At 40.2% G+C, this 23,639-nt stretch overlaps 2 protein-coding genes across 3 annotated transcripts in view; one reads left to right on the top strand and one right to left on the bottom strand.

Moving 5' to 3' along the window:
* Window positions 1-3,113: 3,113 nt before the first annotated feature.
* ubxn4 (UBX domain protein 4) lies at window positions 3,114-16,128 on the bottom strand. The gene is made up of 13 exons (XM_053626483.1): window positions 15,962-16,128; window positions 13,226-13,328; window positions 13,048-13,076; window positions 12,798-12,916; window positions 11,890-12,022; window positions 11,475-11,607; window positions 10,460-10,514; window positions 10,161-10,325; window positions 7,285-7,412; window positions 6,784-6,886; window positions 5,642-5,773; window positions 4,997-5,211; window positions 3,114-4,898 (listed from the first exon to the last, which is right to left on the bottom strand). The coding sequence occupies exons 1-13, from the start codon at window positions 16,041-16,043 to the stop codon at window positions 4,760-4,762; spliced, it is 1,536 nt and encodes a 511-aa protein (XP_053482458.1). The 5' UTR covers window positions 16,044-16,128; the 3' UTR covers window positions 3,114-4,759.
* A 3,009-nt stretch (window positions 16,129-19,137) lies between these two features.
* rab3gap1 (RAB3 GTPase activating protein subunit 1) overlaps window positions 19,138-23,639 on the top strand; it is a 110,793-nt gene continuing 106,291 nt past the window's right edge. For both annotated transcript variants that reach the window (XM_053626485.1, XM_053626484.1), the window contains exons 1-2: window positions 19,138-19,203; window positions 19,306-19,361. In XM_053626485.1, the coding sequence (XP_053482460.1) occupies window positions 19,186-19,203; window positions 19,306-19,361 (74 nt within the window). In that variant the 5' untranslated portion in view covers window positions 19,138-19,185. The remainder of the gene's footprint in view (window positions 19,204-19,305; window positions 19,362-23,639) is intronic.

Raw genomic sequence — 23,639 nt, forward strand, 5'->3', positions numbered from 1 at the left:
GTTAGTTAGTTAGTTATCTAGCTGGTTTCTTGGTTAGTTGGTTGGTTGGTTAGGTAGTAGTCTTGTGTTGTCAGAGGCTTCTAGTGCAGTTGTTGAAATGAAATTTTATAACTGAATGAAAGTAAATGTGACAAAGGGTGTGTTTACAATGGAAAAAAGACTGCCTGCCATGTTGTAGTTGGAGGCAGGGTGACCTCAAATCGTGATTCGGTACAATGTTTCTGTTTACTCAACATGTTGCCTACTAAGGTGCTTCAATCTGGCAGGTCTTTGAAGGTAACAGTTCAAGACAAAAATGTTTCGCTTCCCTAAATACACCAATGGGATATCCCCCAAAACACCACCAACAAAATAGCAACCTCAAATCGTGACTCAGTACAATGTTTCTGTTTACTCAACATGTTGCCTACTAAGGTGCTTCAATCTGGCAGGTCTTTGAAGGTAACAGTTCAAGACAAAAACGTTTCGCTTCCCTAAATACACCAATGGGATATCCCCCAAAACACCACCAACAAAATAGCAACCTCAAATCGTGACTCAGTACAATGTTTCTGTTTACTCAACATGTTGCCTACTAAGGTGCTTCAATCTGGCAGGTCTTTGAAGGTAACAGTTCAAGACAAAAACGTTTCGCTTCCCTAAATACACCAATGGGATATCCCCAAAACACCACCAACAAAATAGCAAGCTAATTCAATAAACCTGGCTTGTTTCATCAGTTTAAATTCCAGGAAGGAAGCCATGTTCGGTTACTATGACGTCAGGGAATTTCCCCAGTGTGGGATCAATAAAGTTTATCTTATCTTATTAGCTTTTGCACAAACCTGCTCTATCCCTGCTAGGAAAAAATAAAAACAATAGAAACCTTTGGAGAGTTTGTAATGGTTTTAATGTTTATAATGCGAATTATATTGGTTTTAATGGAAACTGTAATGGTCCCTGTGGGTCTCTACTGGTCATTTGTTGCCTTCTATTGGTGGCATGTTCTGTCTAGTGGACACCATTAAGTACCAATAATGGTAATGGTTTTAATTGTTAGCTGATGGTTTGTAATGGTATTTGTTGTGGAAAACATTAGAATTTCTGTGATGGTTTCTTTTGTTTGGGTTATTTTTTTCAGCATGGACATCAGGTTAATGTTGAGACTTGGCATTATCGATTCCAAGAGAGAATCTGTCTGACATCATGGGTCCATGGCAGGGGTTCCCAAACTTTTCCAGGGTAAGCCCCCCCCCCAAATGGCATTAACATTTGACCGAGGCCCCCCTTTTGCAAGATGTCTTTAAAACACATTAAAAATACAGATTTCTGAATATATCCCCCTTTATTTTTTTTTTAATAATTACATCTTACATCTTTGCATTACATTACATTAGGAATTGATTGTGTGTGTGTGTGGTTGTCTGAGAGTGAGAGAGAAAACATAATAGTGGGAGGGATGGGCACACCAAATTTTTGAGGCCTGCCGGGCGCCCCCTGGTGGCCCCCAAGGGGACCGCGGCCTCCACTTTGAAAACCACTGGTCCATGGGACTAAAACATGTCCAACGATTTAGTCCAAGAAGATTTTACATTATAATAAGGATATAGTTCTTTAAAAAAAAAAAAAAAAAAAAAAAAAAAGGGGGGGGGGGGGGTTGTCTACATTATAGAGTAAGTTCCTAAACCATATACAGGGATAATGGATTTTGTTAGTAGAATGCACGTGCAGTGTGGAGTGGCCTGCCTTTGCAATTTAAGTGAGACTATTTTAAATCACTTTTATCCCCTGATCTGCCTAATTCAAGCTCAAATTTATGACTTTTCAAGATATGATTTAACTTTTTACAAAAAAACAGCAGCTATGTAAACACCACAACGGTGGGGTTTTTTTTTTTTTCATTTGCTGAACCACAGACTTGCCAACATCTTCCTAGAGAACAGTATCTGCAGACACAACATGACAAAGATCATTCTTCTGCCTTTTGCACTCTGTAGGAAGTGAGGGAATTCAGGACGGTGTAACAGCACCTCTACACACTAAATGTACACTAAAAATAATTTGTGGTTGATTGTAAAACATGCACTGAAGCTTATCATAAGCTCCTCATACTATACCTGCCTTGCTGTAGACAAGGTGAGGTGATTTTTATTTATTTATTTATTTATCTTTAAATCGGCCCTGTTGTGTTTTAAATTTTAATCTGTAGTCGCCTTTTTTTTTTTATGGATTTGCTCAGAGCTGGTTCTTTAACGTTTAGTAATGTCGTATTATACTGTATTACGCTGTCAGAGATTAATAGTATTAGTAAAGGCACATAAATAGGACTTGTATAAGCTTATACAGTATAACGTTGACCATTCAGAAACAAAGTTTTCTCTTTTTGTATTTTGGAGTCATGGTCTTGTGATCAACTGCTACTCTGACATTCTTCTATGAATGTTGTTCCCTCAATGATTGTAAGCTGTCCAGGCCCTCAGGCTGCAAAGCAACCCCAATGCTCCCACCACCGTGCTTTACAGTTTAGATAATGTTTTGGTGTTGATGTCTTTTAGGTTAAAAAATTTGTTTTTCATTTGTCCACAGACATGAGACTTTCAGAGTTGCAGGATCTGTGGCTTTATAAAGGTCGTTTGCAGGTACCCTTGGGATCTTTTTTTAACAGGAATGTACAGATCCTGTCAGTTACCAGACTTTTTATACGCATTATACCCCACACCTACAACCTCATTTATCAGAACATCTGACTCAAATCAGCTTTTAGAGAATTGGTAGCTCATGGGTTCATATACTTTTTTTTTTTTTTTTTAAACATAGACTGTTTGGATGGATGTTTAAATTGTCTATTCAGTATTCACGAGACCTAGTACAACTGTTTGCATTATTTTACACAGAATGTGTCTTGTCTATAATTGTGATTTATATAAAAGAGTGTCAGACTACTTTTTAAACCCTGGCAAATCAAATCAGGGTCTTTTTATTTTTCTTTCTTGTAACTGCATGTACATTAAATCTGCTTTACATTTGATTTCTTCTTGAATGGAGTACATAAATTGTGTGCAACTCCACTTAGTACATGTAAAAAAAAAAAATTTGAAGTTCTCTTTCCCATTGTGTTTAAGAAAACGCACACACTAGACTATTTCGTTTATTGTAGAGATACACTTGCACAGGAAAATTTGATAAACAACCTAAAAATAAGGCTGATGCATAAATACGGCAAAAGGTTTATAGCAAAGAATTTGCTTCTACAATGAGTACCATCTACTGGTAGCACATTGCAACTGCAAAAAAAAAAAATTAAAATCATAAAGTGTTGAATAAAAAGCCAAATGATGCAGCACACATTCCTAAATGTAATTTTCTCACAGGTATGCAAATTTCTATTATATGCATAGGCACAATTTACCTTATATTTCATCCTTTTATGTGTGTGTGTTTTTTTTTCCAGCTTTTGCTAATTAAAATTTCAAAATTGCTTAATTTAAGATTGAATCCAGTTCAGGCAGGATTGCGATTAAAATTGGTGGTTAAGCAGGAAGTGTTGCAGTGTAAAATTATTCTATCTGATCCACCTAAAAAGGTTTAGTTAATCTTTTAACATAAAAGCAGAGCGCAAAAAAAAAGGACACAATTTTCCCTTTACCATAAATATAGTAAATCAGCCAAGATGAATTTTTACACTGAGGCTAATTCTGAAAGTAATGCAAACGTAACGCTGCGAGCTTCAAATACTTGCAGCAGATTTAAATCAAAGCAGCAAATACGGTAGAAATGAAACTTTTATCATCATCTGAATCCTGTCTTATGTTTGATTCAAATTCTTAAATTCCCCACTTTAAAACTTGAGAAATCTGAAGAGTCTACGAGGATGACGCAACATGCTTTTGTCTATTAGTATAGATGCCCGAAAACTCCTAAAGGAAGTCGAATTGAGATTCCCGAACAACTTGGTTCAATGTGAGGCGAGTGTGTATGATCATCTCATTTAAACTGGTAGCTATAAACTTCACGTACTTTTCTTGAAATTTCAGCAGAACACTAAATACGTCAACATATCTTGGCTGATAGAATGAATTTCACGTACAGGGAGAATTCTGTGAACTTAATTGTAGTTCCTTATATTTGTTTGCTTTAAAAAAAAAAAAAAAAAAGAAAGAAAGAAAAAGGAAAACATTAAAGTGGATCAAAGATTTAATCGAAAAAAAAATCTTTATTGTTTTGTTAAATGACAGTGTTAAAGTGACTTCAACTTTCAACTAGTAGAAACATTCTGCTGCCAAGAGGTCCAAGCTTCCGTATAAAACACACTGGTTGCCGAGACCCTATTTCCTCAAAATCAAAATCACACAGTTTTGCTGGAAACCTTTTGTGTCGTACAGGTTACAGTTTCATTAAAAAAGCAGCAGGATTCAAGCTTCCAAGCCTCCTAATTTTTCAGCCTGTTTAGCACGCAAAGTGTTACTGTAAAAAATACTGCTGGAAAGCAAATGGAAAGAAAAACATAAAAATCAAGAAATCTGCACACAGTGGATGTCTGTTTAAGCTTACACGAGAGATTAACTCGGTTTTTATCTACCCATGCAAGAGAGAGGTGGAAGGTCGGATCGGGAGGGAGGGAAAGAATGAAAATCATAAGCCGTAAATCAGTTTATAATCCGCCGTAAGACACGCGCAAAGTCGCACCGAGTCAAGAGAGTGAGAAGACAGGAGACGACTGGGCAAAAAGAAAAAAAAAAAGAGAGAGAGAGAGAGAGAGAGATAAAGTGGTGTTATTGCACTACATTTGCTGGGTGGAGTTGCCGTTCCAAGTGTTGTTGTCGTCTTCGCTGTCCTCTTGGGTCCTTAGCCGGTAGATTTTACCGTCTTTTTTAAAGTCTTCTGGTCGCTTCTCGAGGACCCGCTTGCGGATCGTTTCTCTGGAAACGGCGAAAGATTCGAGTCAAGATCAGTAAACGACTTCAGCATGCGTTTAGGAAATGGAAAAAGAAAGATTTTGTTAGCAGAGCTGGCCCACCTCTTTGGCTCTCCGGAGTTGGCGTTTGAGGAGTTCGAAGGGCGCTGGGGCTGGTTACGGGGAGCTGCTGCGGCTCCGGGAGGAGGGCTGCTGAAGATGAAGCCGCTCAGGAACCTCCACACTGCCAGCAGAGGGTACAGGACGGTGCCCAGCAAACCCCAGATGCCACCTGTGCTAGAGGACTGGACGACGGTGTTGGCGGGCCTTCCTGACTGCTGTGGGAACACAAATATACACACATACATACACTACCAGTCAAGCTTAGACACACTCATTCTTTTGATCTTTTCCCCCCCAAATTTTAGAATAATAATAAAGTCATCAAAACTCTGGAGTAACACAAATGAACTATGGGAATTATGTCGTGATAAAAAAATCCAAAAATAAATGAAAATAATTTAATATTTTAGCATCTTCAAAGTAGACCCCCTTTTTACCTAGAATAAGGTAAACTTCTTATATACACATATACACACACATATGTACATACATATATACACACACACACACACACACACACACACATACATACACACACATACATATATATATATATATATAAAACACACACTGATTTGTTTCATACCATCCCACACTTAATCTGCACTACCCAAGCAGTTCTGAGAGAGTAGGTGGGGGGCTCACCGGCAGCAGGACGATGGAGGCGCTGGGTGCGAGCTCGAGTTCCAGCAATGTCTTCTCCAGATCTTCAGCTGTGAACTCGCGCCTCGGGAACATTGTGGCCAGAGAGAAGTGCCCGAACCTGTTGCCCACCTCCTGTGAGAATTGGGGCGAGTTATTCAGGGGAGAGTATAATAGTCGTTTACAGACAAATTCAATTAAACGCATACAAACGCTAAGACCATTTTTAACGCGACTGTAAGCTTCTTGTTACACATTTTAAGGCTACACAGTATATTAAAGCAATCAATTATACGGTATATGTAAATGCCGTTCCAACCAGTCATGCGCACCATGTGTGACGGGCCTGCGTAGCGAAGCGATAAAACACTACCAGATAGAATTGAAATACTAAACACTTTCTTGTTGTAAAATACAAATCGGAAACCACAGAATCGAAGCGGAATGAGAAACATCTCAAAAGGGTTTATTTGAACTCCATTTACATCTAATTGGGCAAAAGGAGAAAATAATAATAAGTAAAAAAAAAAGTATTAATATATTTATGAACATCACATTACTTAAAAATGAAAGGTCAAGGTGAAGGAAAGGAGATGGAAATTCATCTGTGCCAATAAGGAATACTGATAGAAGCTATAAAATCCCAGTAACACTACTGTATGTGATACACTTCCACCAGCACCACACGATCCATGACCAAAATAATATCACCGCAATGCCGGGCCTGTTTTACTGATGGATAGGATGGAGGGGATCTGACAAGTTGTGTATAAGATGGGCAAGAGTCAGTAATTCTAGACCTATAAAGTGGCCTACTGTGCATATGAGCAGCTAGATGATGAATGTAGAACACCACAGGTTCAGGTTCAGTTTTTCCTGGATATTTTGGAAGGTGGAAGACTTTACAGATACACTACTCTGGTGTGATACAAAACAAACAAAAACCCCACCACTAATATCCTTGATTTTCTGCAAACGAATTAAAATGCTGAACTCAGCTGTGTGTTTCCATTCTAGCATGTCTTCAGTCTCTTGTTTCTGTTAGAACCATTTGCTCCTACAGTACACGTGTCTCGTTCATCAGTTCTCACGTTCAAGGAGGAAACAGTCATGGGTCACTGCATAAACACACTGCATTGACTGACCTGAGCTGCAAACTGCCTGGCCTCCTGCAGCGTCGTCTCCGAGGGAAACTGATTGGTCAGGGAGGAACCGTCAGGCAGGCGGAACTGTATCCGGGCAATCGCACTGTGAGGCAAGAAATACAGTTTGATCATACGATACAGGAAGCTGCTCCCAGTACAGCTCTGCTGCAACAAGTGCATCTATCCACATCCTTGCTGATTTTAGCCTAATAAAAAAAAATCATATATTCAAACACAAATCAGCGATGAACCTATTTACCCGCACCTTTATAAGCGACGTTATATAACGTTGGTCGTTTTTATGCAGTTTTATACGCTCAATCTTGGATATAAACTGGCAGAATGATACAGATTCGACGTTTGGTCTTTTGAATGGTTTCGCCTACTTGCATACAAATAAATCCCGAGAACATGTCAATCAAAATAAAAAATAATACTTTCTCTAATGCAAATTTTCATTTTCAATAATCAAGTAAGCTCTCCCTTTTAGAAATACGGGACCTTCTCTCTCTCTGCGCGGCCTCTTTCTTCATCTCCTGCTCGGCCTGTTTGGCTTGTAGTGCTGCTACTCTGGCCGCGTCTGCCTCCTCCTGGGTTTTAGCGTAGCGGGCTGCCCGCTCTGCACGGTCCTGCAACAGCACAACAGTACTGCATACTCACTCACCCTGTAATGTGAGCTTTTTACCATGCTTAATATCTTACAGAAATATTACCTGCATGTTTTTTGTGCAAGTCGTGTTTGTTACAGTTGTGCTTCAAATGTATGTGACATCGTGTTGGATAAGTAAACGTAAAAGGATATCCCTTTTTATCCCCACCAACAGAGACAGGCTGCTCGATGACAGTTTAATAAACAAACCAGTGCATTTTATTCATTTATTAGAATCCCTATTCACTGACAAAGACACAGCAGACATTCCTGCAACGGAGGTCTGGAGCCCAGTCAGCTTTTAAAGTGCACCTATTATGGTTTTTCAAATATTACCTTTCATGTAGTGTGTTATAGAGCTGTTTGTGAATGTAAAAAAGTCTGAAAGTTTCAAAAATCAAAAGCGCACGACAAACTGAGTTACTGACTCCCAAAAGAAGGAACCGATTCTGAACAGCTGAAACGAGAAGTTAGTAATGCCAGACTTTACTTCCTGTACAAACCTACGTACAATATCTCACAAAAGTGAGTACACCCCTCACATTTGTATTTGTAAATATTTGATTATATCTTTTCATGTGACAACACTGAATAAATGACACTTTGCTACAATGTAAAGTAGTGAGTGTACAGCTTGTATAACAGTGTAAATTTGCTGTCCTCTCAAAATAACTCAACACACAGCCATTAATGTCTAAACCGCTGGCAACAAAAGTGAGTACACCCCTAAATGAAAATGTCCAAATTGGGCCCGACTAGCCATTTTCCCTCCCCAGTGTCATGTGACTTGTTAGTGTTACAAGGTCTCAGGTGTGAATGGGGAGCAGGTGTGTTAAATTTGGTGTCATCGCTCTCACACTCCCTCATACTGGTCACTGGAAGTTCAACATGGCACCTCATGGCAAAGTACTCTCTGAGGATCTGAAAAAAAGAATTGTTGCTCTACATAAAGATGGCCTAGGCTAGAAGAAGATTGCCAAGACCCTGACACTGAGCTGCAGCACAGTGGCCAAGACCATACAGCGGTTTAACAGGACAGGTTCCACTCAGAACAGGCCTCGCCATGGTCGACCAAAGAAGTTGAGTGCACGTGCTCAGCGTCATATCCAGAGGTTGTCTTTGGGAAATAAACGTTTGAGTGCTGCCAGCATTGCTGCAGAGGTTGAAGGGGTGGGGGGTCAGCTTGTCAGTGCTCAGACCATACGCCGCACACTGCATCAAATTGGTCTGCATGGCTGTCGTCCCAGAAGGAAGCCTCTTCTAAAGATGATGCACAAGAAAGCCCGCAAACAGTTTGCTGAAGACAAGCAGACTATGGACATGGATTACTGGAACCATGTCCTGTGGTCTGATGAGACCAAGATAAACTTATTTGGTTCAGATGGTGTCAAGCGTGTGTGGCGGCAACCAGGTGAGGAGTACAAAGACAAATGTGTCTTGCCTACAGTCAAGCATGGTGGTGGGAGTGTCATGGTCTGGGGCTGCATGAGTGCTGCCAGCACTGGGGACCTACAGTTCACTGAGGGAACCATGAATGCCAACATGTACTGTGACATACTGAAGCAGAGACTGGGCCGCAGGGCAGTATTCCAGCATGATAATGAATCATACCATAACAATAACCAAACACACCTCCAAGATGACCACTGCCTTGCTAAAGAAACTGAGGGTGAAGGTGATTTACTGGCCAAGCATGTCTCCAGACCTAAACCCTATTGAGCATCTGTGGGGCATCCTCAAACAGGAGGTGGAGGAGCACAAGGTCTCGAACATCCACCAGCTCCGTGATATCGTCATGGAGGAGTGGAAGAGGACTCCAGTGGCAACCTGTGAAGCTCTGGTAAACTCCATGCCCAAGAGGGTTAAGGCAGTGCTGGAAAACAATGGTGGCCACACAAAATATTGACTCTTTGGGCCCAATTTGGACATTTTCACTTAAGAGTGTACTCACTTGTGTTGCCAGCGGTTTAGACATTAATGGCTGTGTGTTGAGTTATTTTGAGAGGACAGCAAATTTACACTGTTATACAAGCTGTACACTCACTACTTTACATTGCAGCAAAGTGTCATTTCTTCAGTGTTGTCACATGAAAAGATATAATCAAATATTTACAAAAATGTGAGGGGTGTACTCACTTTTGTGAGATACTGCAGGTTTGTAACAAAAAACCCCGCCTATGGTCTTCATTGGCTGCTCGCTGAGAGGCGGAGCTGAAAGTCGTTATGGAAGTGGGTGTTTACTTTTCAACACACGCTGACAGCGGTAGACCAATCACAACAGACTGGGACATCTGGCCAATGAGAGCAGAGTATGCTCTCTGAAAGGAGGAGTTTAGAGTGAATCATTTAGAACGGATCATTGATCGAGTCGTTTGTGACAATGGGGTAAAAACGTTAATGCTGCAGTTTAAATTATGAGAACGTTAAAGTGTTTTTTGACCTTGGATGCATGTAAATCTATTATAAGAGACCTTTAAAACAAAATTAAGCATGTTTCAAAACCATAATAAGTGCACTTTAATATAAAGTTCTATCTAAAAAGTACTATCTAACCTTGGATGAGATTTTAAAACGGCTGACCCTTTGTTAGATGTTTTGTGTGAACGTTTGATTTTTATAGAACTTTTAATTCTTTAGAGCCGTTTAACTGCGTATATATTGTCTGCATGTAATTAACAGAAATAATTCGATGCTGCTCAGTGAGGTGTAAAAGGCTGCAGGGTGAGACCTGGGCGATCTGCTGTTTGACCCTCTCTCTGGCCGCCTTCTCCTCGGCCTTCTCTCGGTTTCTCTCATCCAGCAGGCGCTTCGTTTTCTCCTCTTCCTGCTTCCGCTTGAAGTCCAGCATATCCTTGCCCACCTTTCGCCGCTCCTTCTCCTTCTTTATCTCATCCTGGAGGTGCGAACGGACTCGGCGTTAGACAGGCTCGATCTCGTGTAAGAGCAACCAGAACGACAAACATACCAATCTGTACAGTGTGGTGTGAAACCGTTATTAAAAAAAAAAAAAAAAATCACAAGACTCACCTCCTCTTCTCCCTTCCGTTTCTGATCTCGCCTTTCTTCCAGTTTCTTTGTTAACCTAAAAAAAAGAAAGAAAGAAAACGCATGAAAAAGACTGTTAATCTAATATTAACATTGACACTAATAAGACACAGCACACAGATTGAGCTTAATCTTCACGCAAGTGAACAGGATCATTTTCATTTTTCGGCCAAACATTTTTTTTTTTAAATCACTGGCTGAGGAGAGAGTAGGAGGCGAGTAAGTACAAGCAGTGCGAGTAGAAATCACAGAAAATCAACCAGAAGTACAGAAATGAGTTACAAATAAACGTTTCGTGTGCCGTATCCAGCATTTCTTTTCTTTTGACTTGATATGTTCTCAGTCCAAACATCCTTAGCTGTATATCTGCAGCACTTAAGCAGCTCTTTGTTGGCTGAGTTTATGCCTCACGGGTCAATTTAACAGCTTGCTTTTTTTTGTGTCAACATACCTGAAACCAAAACTACACAGCATACTGCGTTCCCTTCCTGCCACAACGTATGTGAAAGCAGCCACGGCTTTTCAAATGAGAATCCTACGGTCATCGTTAAGTAGTCAAAAAAAAAAAAAAAAACCACTTCTAAATTTATTGTAGGAATTATTGTAGGACTTGTTTCTTTATTTAGTTAGTTTTAATGCCACGTCAGCAACCAGGCTATTCACATAGCAAAGAAAGGGTTCATCGATAAATATTTACAATATTAAATAAGATTTTATATATTTTTATAATAAGAATTTATAAAAACTGTCAAATCTGCTCAGATATAGTTGAAAAAAAAATCTATTAAACAAGTCTCTGAATAAAAGCATTGTCTGATAGTTCAGTAAAATGTGCTTGATTGGTCATAGGGGTTTCTTATTGTTAAGACTTAACGTCATGCTTTCTATTATACATCACGCTATAAAAAGGCACCTCACGAGACCCGCATTTAACAGATCTGCTGATGAGGTACGTCCATTCTTATGTTCTTGTTGCACCGGGACGCAAGACGTTTACCTCTCGACCTTGGCATCCAAGTTCTCCTCTGCCTGAGACGCCTGTGACGTGTCATCTGACGACTGGCTTCTATCGTCCCCTGGAGTCACGTGACCGGAAGCCCCTGCTTCTTCCATGGGCGTGGACAGAGATTCTAGAACGGATAAAAATATTAAAAACGATGTATCCAAGACAAATAAAAACAGTCCGTTTTAAGAGCGTTTTCATCCGACAGCATGAAAAGGTCTGATACGCAGGTCTGGCAAGCGGCCCTGCCTTGAATGAACCGAAACCATGTCATGCAAATGAAGAAGCTTTGCATGACTCCAACAAGCCAAAATCCTTTAGTATGATATTTTAAAAAACGTTGTTACACGTGGACAAATGAGTAATCCGAGTACACTTTGGAGCGCTGCAGTTATTCCACGTGTCTCACCTTTAGACGCAGCAGCAGCGGTGGAGGAGCTTCCTGTTACGATATCCGAGTTTAAAGAAGCAGAGGGACTTCCAGCCTGGGTAGATGTCTCTGGGTTTGGCTGAGGCGGAGCGGCTGGCTGCTGAGCGTGTGTCTACAGTATACAGGTAACGCGGGAAGAGATGAGTGGTGAGAAGATCAGATAGAAGTGTGGGGCAAAAATATTCTTTTTAAATCAGACTGCATAAGGTTTTACGAGGAATAACAACGAAGTGGGAATCTGAATAAGTAAGTAAGGCTTAAAACACGACGGGAAATAATCCATTCCTATAACAGCACATCCTAAAGTGTTTTAGCCCTCTTCTCATACCACATCAGTTTATTGACGATTATGACGTTTTCAGTTATTAACGAACAAACGTTGTTGAACGTCCACGAGACGAGTTGGTTCCCGTCATCACTTGCATTACAACGGCTATAAACGATTCTTCAGGAGCATCCCCTCTTTCCCCTCCCCCGCCTCATCTTTACGTTAATACGCCAAAAAATTATAAATAAATACACCTAGTCGTGTTACTTAGAAGTTGCAAAACCCTTCGGAAAAGGCTGTCCTGTGGTGGAACAGCTTTATTCCTAACACTAGAAACGTTTATCCTGATTAAACAATCCCGTTATCACAGGATTTACGTTACGGAACGCATCCTGTTAGAAAGAGTGCAGTAATATAAACCTACGAGTTTGAATTGCAGTCTGCTGCTATAGAGAATTAATCAACCAATCAGATTTGAGAACTGAATAGCGCTGTGGTTTCAAAAACATGTCGCTTGTTAAAAGCGCTATTGAAGTTGAGTATAAAAAATACAATCATCATAATAGATATATAATAAAATAAACGCTTGTGCTCTGTGTGTGTGTGTGTGTGTGTGTACCTGCTTGACTTTGCTTATCCTGCTGGTCAGCTCCTCTGCAGAGACGCCACCGGCGATGATCTCCAGGGGAATTCCGTTGTCTCCTATGAAGAAGCTGGATGGAATGCACACTACGGGATCTTCCAGGAACTAACGTTAAGGGAACGATAAACAATCTCGGCTTTCGCTTTCTCTTCGGCTGCGAATCGTAATCAAAAAGCCTGTCAAGAATCTACACCAAAGCTCGAACTGTCATTCGAAGAAAGGATACAGATCTGTGAAAACTGGACACACGTCTCGCTGTGAAAGACAGAGGGATTTCATTTCATTTCATAGATCACAGACAATGCAAAAAAAAAACATGCTAGCACCTACACGTATACTGTGTTTCCAAAATGGCTGCCTTTATCTCTTTCCAGCCGTTTTACTGTATACTGTATAGCGGTCACCTTTTAGCGTCCACTTTAATGGCGACGAAGCAGTTGTTGGTGAGCTCGGATACCTGCTCGTCCTCCCAGCTGGACAGCATCTGCCTGGACTGCTCATCGTCTCCTAGTGGTGAACAGGTGAACGATATTTGTTCATTAATCCGATTCGATTTTATTTGCGCAGCGGATCCGGATACAGGTTTGGCCCTAACGAGGAAGCCAGAAGCGAAGGCGGCGGGGAAGAAAACTACCTGAGACGACACGAGGAAGAAAGCCAGACTCAAAAAGAGAGTCCGTTCTCTTCTGGGTGACTACAGAGTGTGTTTAAAGGAGCATCTAAAATGAAATCAGGTCCCATTTCATTCGAGTTTTAACTTTAAGTCTATAGTAGCGGCGTTATCGAGTGTTCGGGGATTTTGAGACTTGAGCGTAAACCGTGCAGTCTTTAGGCTATCCAAGTAAGAACAGATCCACAGCCATATTTAACTGCACTGCCGAGACATAAAGGATTTTTTTTTTCCAGCTGTGGACCTCTAGAAAACCTCCCAGAATTATGTGATGTTATTAAAAAAAAAACATACAGCATTTCTCTTCCCTTGTGATGCGGTACACTTGTCCAAGCGTTTCTCCCATTCCTGGAAACATTTCCTGTAGTCATATTTTGTCATCATTCAGCACCGTCGAAGAAATCCAGAAAAGAAAAACAAAGCCAGATCATGTCTACAGAGGCTGTAGACATGATCTGGGTTTGTTTTTCTTTTCTGGATTTCTTCGACGGTGCTGAATCTTTTCCCCTTCGATCTCATTTTTAATTTCGGGAACAAAAAGAAGTCACAAGGAGAGCGAGAGCTGGCGAATACAGTAGACGTGAAGCGATAAGCACGTTGTTTCTAGTTAAAAACTCCTTGATTGACGACGCGTGTGGGATGCGGATCTGGCCGCACCACGTCTCCGGACGCTCTTTTTCTTTTTTCTCTTAATGCTTTTCCGTAGACGCCCAAGCGCTTCAACATAAAATCGCTCGGGTGCGCACGCTACATTCGAATTCTGGGAATTTTTGGGTCCCCCCCCCCTCGTATTCCGCCTGATCCTTACGGACCCGTCACATTATCTACACAATATCGGTCAACAGTTTGGAGACACTCGACTGAAATGTTTCTCATGATCTTAAAAATCTTTTGATCTGAAGGTGTATGATTGAATGTTTGAAATATAATTGTGGCAACATATTCATTTCTTTCATTAGAAAACTTTTATTTATTTTTAAAGAAAAAATTAAAAAATATAAATGGACGACTTGGAGCAGAATATTCTGAAAAGCAGCCGATAAGTGTCCAACGTAGGTGGGAACTCCTTTAATACTGTTTAAAAAGAGACTAATAAATCAGTTGAGAAAATGCCAAGAATACATTTCTGGAAGATCTAGGCAAAAAGCATGTCTACTTTGAAGATGATGAAATATTAAGTTATTTTGATTTACTTCAGATTTTTTTTGTAATAATTCCCATAGTTACATTTGTATTACTCCAGAGTTTTGATGACTTTATTATTATTCTAAAATGTGGTGGGAGGGGGAAATAAAAATAAAGAATGAGTGTGTCTAAACTTTTGACCGGTAGTGTACATTAATATATGATTATAATGTATATAATGTATAATAATGTGTTTTTTTTGTGATTGTTGCAGCCAAAAACACTATTTTGCTGCGGCTTTTTTCAAAATTTGCGATGCAAGATTTTTGTGGGGTTTTTTTTGCGGAAAACTTGTTGAACTGATGAAATCGCAATCACACGAAATTGTTTTGCACGCTCTTTCGCAGCGCCGTTTGTTGGTAAATGAAACCGTATTGCCGTACTCATGTTCGACGCACGTGAAACATGGAGGGCTTTGGCTGAATGCACATTGGGATCACGTCACATGACGCATCTCGGGACAAATCTGGATGGATGGCAGGATGGCAGGATGGCTGATTGGATGGATGAATGGATGGCTGGATGGATGGATGAGTGAATGGATGGCTGGATGTATAAATGGATGGCTAGAAGGCTCGATGGATGGATGGATGGCTAGAAGGCTCGATGGATGGATGGATGGCTTTCTGGAAGGATGGCTGGATCCAAATAATCTTGACGCACATCACTACCACGTCTGTGAAACTTCGCACGAATTCACAAGAGAGACTCAGCTCAATCATGCTACGTGCACATGTCCAGTCCTGACTTCCTGCTGGACATTTCGTGCACTACCTAGTGGTTAAAGTCGGCTTTGCTCCATTGCACCAGGGAAGAAACATGGTATTTGGGATACAGCACCTGACCTTAACAACAAAAGAATCTCCGCACTGGGCTGTTATTTGTTTATTAGAAACGCCTTTTAAGTCATTCATTCGTATCCTGATATCTGTATGATTTTTATTCCGAAACAAAGCGCCACCAAATCAGCCAACAATTACGGCTGTGTTCCAAATCACTCCATATTGAACATATAGGGCACTACGCGTCACTTCAATGTAGTTACTATGGAAAACGGAGATTTCGGCCTAGCGTTACTCTTCGTTAATTACATTTAACACGGTGTTTTTAAAAATTATATTATATTTACAACACTTACTGTTGCCTTGTACAGTACATCCTATCCGAATTAGCTCCGCTAGCTTAGCTTCAGCTTTAACTTTATTTACATTTCCTAGGCCTGTCCCGCAGCTGCTAGCATTAGCGAACTAGCATTAGCGAGCGCGTCACTTGTGGTTTAATTTACCTGCAATGACGACGACAAAAATAGAGCCGTGCTGCTTGGAGGTGGCAATGGCTGCCGGGATGGAGCCCTCAAACCAGCGCATCTTTCCCTCAATTAGCCGCTTTGGACACTTTCTGTATGACAGTTGTAGGTTTGCATCTATGCTGTCAGATCAACTAGAAACCTGTAATCTCATCACGGAAGTGACGTACAATCCAAGCGACATGGGATATGTAGTCTTTTTGTGTGTGTACGTGAGGTCGCAGCGATTAGCTATTGTGGCTAAAATCTAATAGCTCACCAGTGCAACTATTAAAGTTACTTTATTATATAAATTATATACAGAAAGTCTTTAAAAAACAGACAGGCCAATTAAATGTGATTAAACAAACTAAGGGACACGCTCATTTTACATCTGGGGAGGTTAAATATGGAGAAAATCTTAATGTGACACATAGTATAGTATGATCTGTGTGTGTGTGTGTGTGTGTGTGTGTGATGTTCATAATCAAAAATAAGCTTTACACACTGTTAATAAATCATTCAGAGGGGTTCAAACCTGAACTCCTCTTCTTAGCCACGCCTCTGGTTCAAACACTGTTGAAAGTGTGATGTCTCCAGTAAGAGCTGGGAATACGCAGGCGATTAAGTGCTAATGTTTTTGTTCAGCACAGGGTCAGAAGTGATGGGTACCCCTGGAGCCCAGTCTTTCTCTTCCTCCTCCTCCTCCTCCTCCTTCACCTCCTCCACCACCACCACTTACTCCTCCACCTCCTTATCGATCTACCCTCCTCCTAACCGACATCATCCTCATCTTCCTCTTCATCGTTCTCCATCTACTTTCCTCCTTATCTACATCTTTCTCCTCTTTCTCTATCTACTCTCCTCCTTATCTACATCTTCCTCTTCATCGTTCTCCATCTACTTTCCTCCTTATCTACATCTTTCTCCTCCTTCTCCATCTATTTTCCTCCTTATCTACATCTTCTTTCTCCTCCTTCTCCATCTACTCTCCTCCTTATCTACATCTTCCTCTTCCTCCTCTTCCATCTACTCTCCTCCACTTGTACATCTTCCTCCTCCTCCTCCTCCTCCTCCACCTCCACTGCCTCCTCCACATCCAGCACTTCCTCCTCCTTCACCCCCACATCTTCCTCCTCCTCCACCATTCCCTCCTTCTCTTCCACACCCACGTCTTCCTCCTCCTCCTCCACCATTCCCTCCTTCTCTTCCACACCCTCGTCTTCCTCTTCCTCCACCACTATTTCCTCCTTCTCTTCCACACCCACGTCTTCCTCCTCCTCCTCCACTATTTCCTCCTTCTCTTCCACACCCACGTCTTCCTCCTTTTCCACCATTTCCTCATTCTCTTCTACCCCATGTCTTCCTCCTCCTCCACCATTTCCTCCTTCTCTTCCACACCCACGTTTTCCTCCTCTTCCACATTTCCTCCTTCTCTTCCACACCCACATCTTCCAACTCCTCTCATTCTCTTCCTCTTCCTCCTCCTCCTCCTTCTCCACCTCTTCTTCCACCTCCTCCTAATTTCCACCAAATTCTATTAACGTTTGATCAATATTAAGCAGTTTAAACTAGTGGATCGCATGTGTGTTTAAAAATAATTGTATATATATTAAGGCACAAAGCCAGCATGATGAAGATAGAAAGAAACACAATGACACAGTGCTGCTGTGTAAAATCACAGCGGCACCAAGTTCATTCTCTCATATCCTAGTTCACATAAGGCAGGGTGTCTAACATACGAGCAGCCTGATAAAGGTTGTAATCCAGCCCACCAAATTAATTTAAAATTAGTGTTCCTAATAAAAATCGACTTATGACCCTTAATTGAACTGATAGATCGGGGAATAGCCCTAGTCTCTCTACCACAAGTCCAACTAGGGGTAGGTGTGGAATCTTATACAAGGCCCCAAAAGTATGTGGACACTTACAAATGTCTGTCAGTCAGGTTTCGAATGTAAAAATGTTTAGTAATGCTTTAGCGCACAGGAACGTAAACACACTGATAAGCTCCGTTTCTCTTACAACATTCCGCCGTCGTCGTGATTGTTGTCATGAGCTGTGTCTGAAATCAAAAACTCTGAACTTATATTCAAAAGAATTTACTAATCTAGAAAATCCACACAAAACAGACCTTTAGGTAAGTTCAAACACTAGCTGTGATATTTAGCATTAGTACTCAATAACGGTCTAGAAAAGCACATAAGTATGCTATTTAAGACACAACGCTCATTTGTTTAGCAGATGTACTGTAGATGGACGGTGAAATTTGTCTGTTTCCATTGCTGAATTCCTACTAAAGAGGAAAATAGCATGTACACTCAATTTAAATATAGCTCGGTTGAATGTGACTCCCAGGAACAGTTCAAAATATTAGCACCCAAAATGCATCTTCGAAATTTCTCATTTGTAACATAAACGAATAAAACTAAAGAAGAGCTTGGTATATCTCCAAAAGAGGAGACTCTATTTGTAAATCAAGAAACCCCATGTGGGGTTCGCAATCCCTGTTTTGGCAACCCCATTACTTGAAGTACTATTCTTATTTTCATTTCTTATGTCCATGTCTAGGAATAGTATACAGAAAAAAAGATGAGATATTATACTTGAAATGGACAACAACAACAACAACAACAACAACAACAACAAAATCTTCCATTTGTTCATCAATTCAAATTGTTAACGTTGTGAAATATCTAAAATATTTAATGTCGAAGACTTTTGGGACACCGTGTAGTTTGGGAGTTAAGGTTATAACGTAACAAGTTATATGTTATTGGTTATTTTAGATTTAGTTACGTTGTGTAAAACTCACAACCCATCCTTATTAAAATGATTTATTATTGGGTTGTGTTCCTATTGTTGACCTGTGTTCCTTTTGTGAGTGGAAAGTTCAGGAATAAATCCTCTATGGCTCCAACGGTTAAGCCAAGTATCGTTATTTGAATAGTTGGATTTGTTAATAAATAAATCTGTAATGGGGGGGTCTGCTAAACAGTTTGTGCACCTTTGGTGTCCTTTTCCTAAAATGAGTGTGATGCATATGGTTTACTGTTGTAGTTTGTTACCGTATGGCTTACTGCCTTATTGTATAGTCTGTTGTGTGTATTTATTGTAATCTCTCTCTCTCTCTCTCTCTCTCTCTCTCTCTCTCTCGCTCGCTCGAACGTCATTTCCCATAATGCACGTGGAGAAAGGCGCAGAGAAAACAAACAGAGCTCATCATGGCGGCCGATAATGATGTGAGTTGCGACTTGTTAGCCAGAACGTTCCCTAAAACGACACCATCTCACAGCTGTGTCATGTTCCGCCAGTTTAACGATGTTTATTGTTTATTGTTGTAGCCCGAGTCTGAGGTGTTTGAGATCACAGATTTCACCACCGCGTCCGAATGGGAAAGGTAAACGCAAACACTTACTTCCTAAGATGTAGGCTAGTTATCTTACTGATCTGGTGGGGAGATCAAAACAAAACAAAATAAAAAGATAAAAAATGGTTTAGACATTTATTGATTAGTCTTTTCATATAAAATGTATAGAAGGCCTTGACGCGAATCTGCTAATGCAAAACTCAGAATAGTAGCGCGTCATGGTGCCACATTAGTGCAAATTCTCCAGTGTGAAGCTCATTCCAGCTTAGTGCACTACATAGTCTTTATTTACTTCTCTACAAGTAGTGCACTAGTGCAGGGAGCGGTTTGGGATTCATTAACTCGACCGATAGTTAGCAGTATTATTATTAACGCACTTTTGTATATAGGCCTACTAGTTGTGTTTTGTTTGCCACGTAACTCGCGTGTCATATGATTTATGTATTCAATTTTAACACAGCTGAGTAGTTAGTCATCTTTTACGTCATTTAAATCTTTCCAGTACATTTTTTTTTGCAGTATATTATTAGCTAAGACTGTTTAAAGTGGCACCTGAAATTAAAGTTGGTGTTTTGAAACTCTCTGTACTTGGGTCTTAGAGTGATGGTCACTATAATACAGTATATTGGTGCAGTACTGGTTTGGTGGTTAAGGCTCTTGGTTACTGATCGGAAGGTCGGGGGTTCAAGCCCCAGTACTGCCAAGCTGCCACTGTTGGGCCCTTGAGCAAGGCCCTTAACCCTCTCTGCTCCAGGTGTGCATTATCATGGCTGACCTTGCGCTCTGACTCCAGCTTCCTAACATTCTGGGGTATGTGAAGAAAATAACTTCACTGTGCATATGTATATGTGATCAATAAAGACTCATTATATAATATCTGAGGGGAAAAACTAGTTTGGAGATGTTCTCATTTTAATTGTATAGATTGTCATGTCTGGGAAAACGTATCAAATGTTTTGAAGAGTCGTCCTGTACTAGTCTTGCGTTTGTCCAATGAAATGCTCTCTAGAGCATGTATGTCCCGCCCTCGTCCCCTACCGCAGCAGCATGTTTGCAGTAAACAGGATATGCTGGTATGGTGCTTGTTTTTTTTTTTTTTGAAATAATTTTATTTTTTATTTTTACCATGCGTCTTCCTGCACATTATTCCCTTTTCCTCGGTTGGAGTTTATTTATTTCAAAATATGTAATATGTTTTTTACACAGAATTCTCAGGAATAAAATTCTCACATCCGGAGAGGGGATCGAGTTTCGAGCGGTTTGTATTTTCTACAAACCACCATGTGGCTAGTTCCTTAATGTTAAATGCTGATAAATTAATAACTGTAAATGAGGGTGTGTAGTTTGAATATACACGATTACATCATTTACACTTTTCAGTTGATCAGCATTTAATATTAGATATTTAACAAACTGGCAGTGAAACAACTAGTCATTATTTCTAGAAAGCCAGTTGTTGATGATGTGCATATGTCTGTAGCTGCCATTATAACGCCGCCTTTAATCAGTCTGCAGGATTTTCTCACTATTTTTGAACGATTTTATGTTCTTTCTTCTGTTTGAAAACGCTTTCCTAGCTAGCATGTGTAGTCAACATTTTACAACCCCAATTCCACAAATGTTGGGATGCTGTGTAAAATGTAAATAAAAACAGAATGCAATGATTTGCAAATCTCATAAACCCATATGTTATTCACAATAGAACATAGAAAACATATCAAATGGTTAAACTGAGGAAATGTACCATTTTAAGTGAAAAATAAGGTCATTTTGAGTTTCATGGCCGCAACAAAAAAGTTAAGACGGGGCAACAAAAGGCTGGAAAAGTAATTGTTACTGAAAAGAAACAGCTGGCGGTTAATTGGCAACAGGTCAGTAAGATGATTGGGTATAAAAAGAGTATCTTAGAGAGGCAGAGTCTTTCAGAAGTAGAGAAGGGATGGAATCTGGATGGAAGCATATGTTGCTCTAAAACCTGTATATATCTCTCAGCATTGATGATCCCTTTCCAGATGTGCAGTCTGCCCATTCCATAGGCACAAATGCACCCCATACCATCAGAGATGCAGGCTTTTGAACTGAGCGCTGATAAAAAGCTGGATTGTCCCTCTCCTCTTTAGTCCTCTTTCGAGGACGTGGCGTCCGTGGTTTCCAAAAAGAATTTCAAATTTCGATTCGTCTGACCACAGAACAGTTTCCATTTTGCCTCAGTCCATTTTAAATGAGCTTTGGCCCAGAGAAGACGGCGGTGTTTCTGGATCATATTCACATATGGCTTCTTCTTTGCATGATAGAGCTTTAACCAGCATTTGTGGATGGCATGGCAAACTGTGTTCACAGACAACGAGTTCTGGAGGTGTTTCTGAGCCCATGCAGTGATTTCCATTACAGAATCAGGCCTGCTTTTAATGCAGTGCCGCCTGAGGGCCGGAAGATCACGAGTATGCAGTTTTGATTTTCACCCTTGTCCCTTGCTCACACAGATTTCTCCACATTCTCAGAATCTTTTCATGATATTATGTACTGTAGATGATGAGATACTCATAGTCTAAACAATATTACATTGAGGAACATTATTCTGAAATTGTTCCACAAATTGTAGATGCAGTTTTTCACAGATTGGTGAACTTCTGCCCATCTTTACTTCCGAAAGACTCTGCCTCTCTAAGATACTCTTTTTATACCCCGTCATGTTACTGACCTGTTGCCAATTAACCTCCAGCTGTTTCTTTTTAGTAACACTTACTTTTCCAGCCTTAATTGAGACATGTTCAGCCATCAAATTAAATTACCTTAAAAATTACCTTATTTTTTTCTTAACATGGTACATTTCCTCAGTTTAAACATTGTGTATGTTTTCTGTGTTCTGCTGTAAATAACATATGGGTTTATGAGATTTGCAAATCATTGCATTCTGTTTTTATTTACATTTTACACAGCATCCAAACGTTTTTTGGAATTGGGGTTGTACCACCCAGACCGAGTATATGGTTGAGTGCCTCCTCTAAAGCATTAATGTTTCGTTTCGCGATTCGGGAAGTGTTTAATATCTTGGGGAGGGACACTGATGGACGTGCCAAGAGACTATCACGGGGCTACAATTAACAGACAAATGCCAAGTTTGCTGAAAAACTGTAGCTAATTTGGCCTGTAATTTCGTATGGAATAATATCGTATGACGATGAAATTAAACACAGACACGGCAGTGTTTGGACAGAGATATAACCAGATGTAACGCAGGAAATTACCCCAGGACCCCATGTAACCTTAATCTCGTCTGAATAGGGCTTCTTTCAGTGGAGTTGTAATGAAATCTTTAAATGTGATTCTTTTTAAATGCTCTAACTAAAGCTGGTTGAGACGCATGCAAAAGATTTTAATTAATTAATTAATTTCATATTTCAATCCAGGATAGTAGTTTTCAGAATTATATATCACGCATGAGACCGATACAGGCGTCATGACACCAATAAAATATAACATTTTAATGCATTTGTTTTATAATAACGACAAATCAAATCACTGCAATATCAATACATTTAAGAAGAAACATGGATCAGGATTTATAATATAATGTGTAAATTTTCCCTTGTTATTAATGTAATTTTCATCATTTTCAAATGTATATCATGGCAATGTTTTCAATATGAAAAGATTGTTTGATGGTAGATTGCGCCTTAAACGATTCATATTACAGATCGGTGTCCTCATCGCTGTCTGAGATCTATCTTGAATGTCACGCTCACCAATTTCATTGTACAGATCAGGAAAACAATCATGATTTTATTCGAGATATTTCTTCATCCATCTGAAATTAGTTTCTGGTTATGCCACTGCCAGCCCTACACACCCAACCGAATTGTTTAAATGCGAGTGTGTTCAAGCAATGTCCTCCCTAAAGCATGATCCCCCAACGCTTGTAAAGATTCTTTGCAAATTGCTGGATCTGGAGGCCCAAAATTTTGATATCTACTTCTGCTGGGTACCTGGACACTGTGGAATCCCGGGAAATGAAGAAGCAGACACTGCTGCAAAAGAAGCATTATCGGCGGATTTCAAAAACTGTCCAATACGTCCCACTGACCTAAAACCCATAATAAACTCATACAATAACAATAAATGGCAAACTGAGTGGGACCAATGCACCATGAAATCAGCCCTGTTGTTGGGAAAAGAAACAGTTCTCTGTTTTCAAATCGCCGGACCAGATTGTCTACACCCGCTGTCGAATAGGTCACTCCACGATCACACAAGTTTTTAATATTAGGAGAAGACTCACCAACATGTACCATTTGCCAGAATCCATTA

This window comes from Ictalurus furcatus, chromosome 6 (genome assembly GCF_023375685.1).
Source record: "Ictalurus furcatus strain D&B chromosome 6, Billie_1.0, whole genome shotgun sequence".
NCBI lineage: Eukaryota > Metazoa > Chordata > Actinopteri > Siluriformes > Ictaluridae > Ictalurus > Ictalurus furcatus.